Genomic DNA, 5,000 nt, shown 5'->3' with positions numbered 1-5,000 from the left:
CAGATACACTCCTACTCTGAGTGTGTGTGAGGGGTGGTGAGGTATGACAGTTTCCTGATTATTGTGACGGGCAGAGTAACTGTAACCATAAAACCCCAGACTCCAGGACTTTTCATTGTATCCAAACCTACAGTCGTCACTGTCTCCTTTCCTCCTGATTCCTTTATATGTCACTGATATATAAACACCATCATCTCCACTCCTCTCAGTCTCCCAGTAACAGCGTCCAGTCAGACTCTCTCTACACATGACCTGACACCAGTAATCAAATCTCTCTGGATGATCAGGATACGACTGATTCTCTATCACACATGTCACCTTTCTGTTCCCCTCAGACAGAGAGAGGTGTGTGTTTGCTGTGTTTGGGTCCAGTGTGAGATCACAGGCATCTACAGAGAAGAAGAGAAATTAGAGGAGAAAACACATCACACACTCTCAACTCTGTCTGTGTGTGTGTGTGTGTGTGTGTGTACTTACACTCTATTAGCTCTCGTCGTTTTCTAATCCAATGAACACTGAAACACAGAAAACACAGAACAGATAAAGAATGGGACACACACATACACACACACACACACAAGTTCTCTTTCTCTCACACACATACACACATATACACAAATTCTCTCTCTCTCACACACACACACAAAAACAAGTTCTCTCTCTCTCACACACACACATAAGTTCACGTTCTCTCTCTCAAACACACACACAGACAAAAACACACACAAGATCACGTTCTCTCTCTCAAACACACACACACAGACACAAACACACACAAGTTCTCTTTCTCTCTCAAACACACACACACACAGACACAAACACACACAAGTTCTCTTTCTCTCTCAAACACACACACACACAGACACAAACACACACAAGTTCTCTTTCTCTCTCAAACACACATACACACACACACACATAAACATACACACAGAGTCTTTATATCTCTCTCACACACTCACACATAAACATACACACACTGAGTCTTTCTGTCTCTCTCTCACACACTCACACATAAACATACACACACTGAGTCTTTCTCTCTCTCACACACACACACAGACAAACACACACAAGTTCTCTCTCTCTCTCTCACACACACACACACACAGACACACACAAGTTCTCTTTCTGTCTCTCACACACACACACACAAACACAAAAACACACAAGTTTTCTTTCTCTCTCAAAAACACACACACACAAACACACACAAGTTCACATTTTCTCTCTCTCTCTCTCTCTCACACACACACACACACACAAACAAACACAAGTTCTCTCTCTCACACACACACAGACACAAACACACACAAGTTCTCTTTCTCTCTCTCAAACACACACACACACACAAACACAAACACACACAAGTTCACTTTCTCTCTCAAACACACACACACACACAAACACAAACACACACAAGTTCACTTTCTCTCTCAAACACACATACACACACACACACACACACACACAAGTTCTCTTTCTCTCTGAAACACACACACACAGACAAACACACACAAGTTCTCTTTCTCTCTCAAACACACACACACACAGACAAAACACACACAAGTTCTCTTTCTCTCTCTCTCACACACACACACAGACACAAAAACACACAAGATCACTTTCTCTCTCTCTCTCTCACACACACACAGACACAAACAAGTTCTCTTTCTCTCTCTCACACACACACACACACACACAGACACACACAAGTTCTCTTTCTGTCTCTCACACACACACACACAAACACAAAAACACACAAGTTTTCTTTCTCTCTCAAAAACACACACACACAAACACACACAAGTTCACATTTTCTCTCTCTCTCTCTCACACACACACACACAAACAAACACAAGTTCTCTCTCTCACACACACACAGACACAAACACACACAAGTTCTCTTTCTCTCTCTCAAACACACACACACACAAACAAACACAAGTTCTCTCTCTCACACACACACGGACACAAACACACACAAGTTCTCTTTCTCTCTCATAAAAACACACACACAGACACACGCAAGTTCTCTTTCTCTCTGTCTCTCTCTCTCTCTCTCACATAAAAACATAATATCTTTCTCACCTAAACACAGCCACACACAGTAATATGTGTAGGAGACAGAGAGACAGTGTGTTAGTGTGTGAGAGAGAAAGACTCAGTGTGTGTATGTTTATGTGTGAGTGTGTGAGAGAGAGAGAAAGACTCAGTGTGTGTATGTTTATGTGTGAGTGTGTGAGAGAGAGAGAAAGACTCAGTGTGTCTATGTTTATGTGTGAGTGTGTGAGAGAGAGACAAAAAGACTCAGTGTGTGTATGTTTATGTGTGTGTGTGTGTGAGAGAGAGAAAGACTCAGTGTGTGTATGTTTATGTGTGAGTGTGTGAGAGAGAGAAAGACTCAGTGTGTGTATGTTTATGTGTGAGTGTGTGAGAGAGAGACAGAAAGACTCAGTGTGTGTATGTTTATGTGTGTGTGTGTGAGAGAGATAGAAAGACTCAGTGTGTGTATGTTTATGTGTGAGTGTGTGTGAGAGAGATAGAAAGACTCAGTGTGTGTATGTTTATGTGTGAGTGTGTGAGAGATATAAAGACTCAGTGTGTGTATGTTTATGTGTGTGTGTGTGAGAGAGATAGAAAGACTCAGTGTGTGTATGTTTATGTGTGAGTGTGTGTGAGAGAGATAGAAAGACTCAGTGTGTGTATGTTTATGTGTGAGTGTGTGAGAGATATAAAGACTCAGTGTGTGTATGTTTATGTGTGTGTGTGTGAGAGAGATAGAAAGACTCAGTGTGTGTATGTTTATGTGTGAGTGTGTGAGAGATATAAAGACTCAGTGTGTGTATGTTTATGTGTGTGTGTGTGAGAGAGACAGAAAGACTCAGTGTGTCTATGTTTATGTGTGAGTGTGTGTGAGAGAGATAGAAAGACTCAGTGTGTGTATGTTTATCTCTCTCTCACACACACACATAAGTTCACGTTCTCTCTCTCAAACACACACACAGACAAAAACACACACAAGTTCTCTTTCTCTCTCAAACACACACACACACAGACACAAACACACACAAGTTCTCTTTCTCTCTCAAACACACACACACACAGACACAAACACACACAAGTTCTCTTTCTCTCTCAAACACACACACACACAGACACAAACACACACAAGTTCTCTTTCTCTCTCTCTCACACACACAGACAGAAACACACACAAGTTCTCTTTCTCTCTCAAACACACACACAGAAACAAACACAAGTTCTCTCTCTCTCTCACACACACACAGACACAAACACACACAAGTTCTCTTAATCTCTCTCACACACACATACAGACACAAACACACACAAGTTCTCTTTCTCTCTCTCACACACACACACAGACACAAACACACACAAGTTCTCTCTCTCTCTCACACACACACAGACACAAACACACACAAGTTCTCTTTCTCTCTCTCACACACACACACAGACACAAACACACACAACTTCTCTTTCTCTCTCTCACACACACACACAGACACAAACACACACAAGTTCTCTTTCTCTCTCTCAAACACACACACAGACACAAACACACACAAGTTCTCTTTCTCTCTCTCTCTCTCACACACACACACACACAGACACAAACACACACAAGTTCTCTTTCTCTCTCTCTCACACACACACAAGAACACACAAGTTCTCTTTCCCTCTCGAACACACACAAACACACACACACACAAGTTCTCTTTCTCTCTCTCTCACACACACAGACACACACACAAGTTCTCTTTCTCTCTCTGAAACACACACACACAGACACAAACACACACAAGATCACTTTCTCTCTCTCTCTCTCTCTCTCACACACACACACAGACACAAACAAGTTCTCTTTCTCTCTCTCACACACACACACAGACAAACACACACAAGTTCTCTCTCTCTCTCTCACACACACACACACACAGACACACACAAGTTCTCTTTCTCTCTCTCAAACACACACACACACAAACACAAACACACACAAGTTCTCTTTCTCTCTCTCTCACACACACATACACAGACAGACAAAAAAACACACAAGTTAACTTTTTCTCTCTCTCTCTCTCACACACAGACACACACACAAGTTCTCTTTCTCTCTCTGAAACACACACACACAAACACACACAAGTTCACATTTTCTCTCTCTCTCTCTCACACACACACACACAAACAAACACAAGTTCTCTCTCTCACACACACACAGACACAAACACACACAAGTTCTCTTTCTCTCTCTCAAACACACACACACACAAACAAACACAAGTTCTCTCTCTCACACACACACGGACACAAACACACACAAGTTCTCTTTCTCTCTCATAAAAACACACACACAGACACACGCAAGTTCTCTTTCTCTCTGTCTCTCTCTCTCTCTCTCACATAAAAACATAATATCTTTCTCACCTAAACACAGCCACACACAGTAATATGTGTAGGAGACAGAGAGACAGTGTGTTAGTGTGTGAGAGAGAAAGACTCAGTGTGTGTATGTTTATGTGTGAGTGTGTGAGAGAGAGAGAAAGACTCAGTGTGTGTATGTTTATGTGTGAGTGTGTGAGAGAGAGAGAAAGACTCAGTGTGTCTATGTTTATGTGTGAGTGTGTGAGAGAGAGACAAAAAGACTCAGTGTGTGTATGTTTATGTGTGTGTGTGTGTGAGAGAGAGAAAGACTCAGTGTGTGTATGTTTATGTGTGAGTGTGTGAGAGAGAGAAAGACTCAGTGTGTGTATGTTTATGTGTGAGTGTGTGAGAGAGAGACAGAAAGACTCAGTGTGTGTATGTTTATGTGTGTGTGTGTGAGAGAGATAGAAAGACTCAGTGTGTGTATGTTTATGTGTGAGTGTGTGTGAGAGAGATAGAAAGACTCAGTGTGTGTATGTTTATGTGTGAGTGTGTGAGAGATATAAAGACTCAGTGTGTGTATGTTTATGTGTGTGTGTGTGAGAGAGATA

General features: G+C 41.7%; 1 protein-coding gene across 1 annotated transcript in view; it reads right to left on the bottom strand.

Annotated features, from left to right (window-relative positions):
- Window positions 1–5,000, bottom strand: part of LOC115821739 (protein NLRC3-like) — a 28,348-nt gene that overhangs the window by 1,239 nt on the left and 22,109 nt on the right. The window contains exon 10 of the mRNA XM_030785536.1: window positions 478–515. Coding sequence (XP_030641396.1) covers window positions 478–515 — 38 coding nt within the window. The remainder of the gene's footprint in view (window positions 1–477; window positions 516–5,000) is intronic.

Source organism: Chanos chanos, chromosome 9, assembly GCF_902362185.1.
Source record: "Chanos chanos chromosome 9, fChaCha1.1, whole genome shotgun sequence".
In the NCBI taxonomy this organism is placed as follows: Eukaryota; Metazoa; Chordata; class Actinopteri; order Gonorynchiformes; family Chanidae; genus Chanos; species Chanos chanos.
This window is presented reverse-complemented; position numbering and strand designations above follow the sequence as displayed.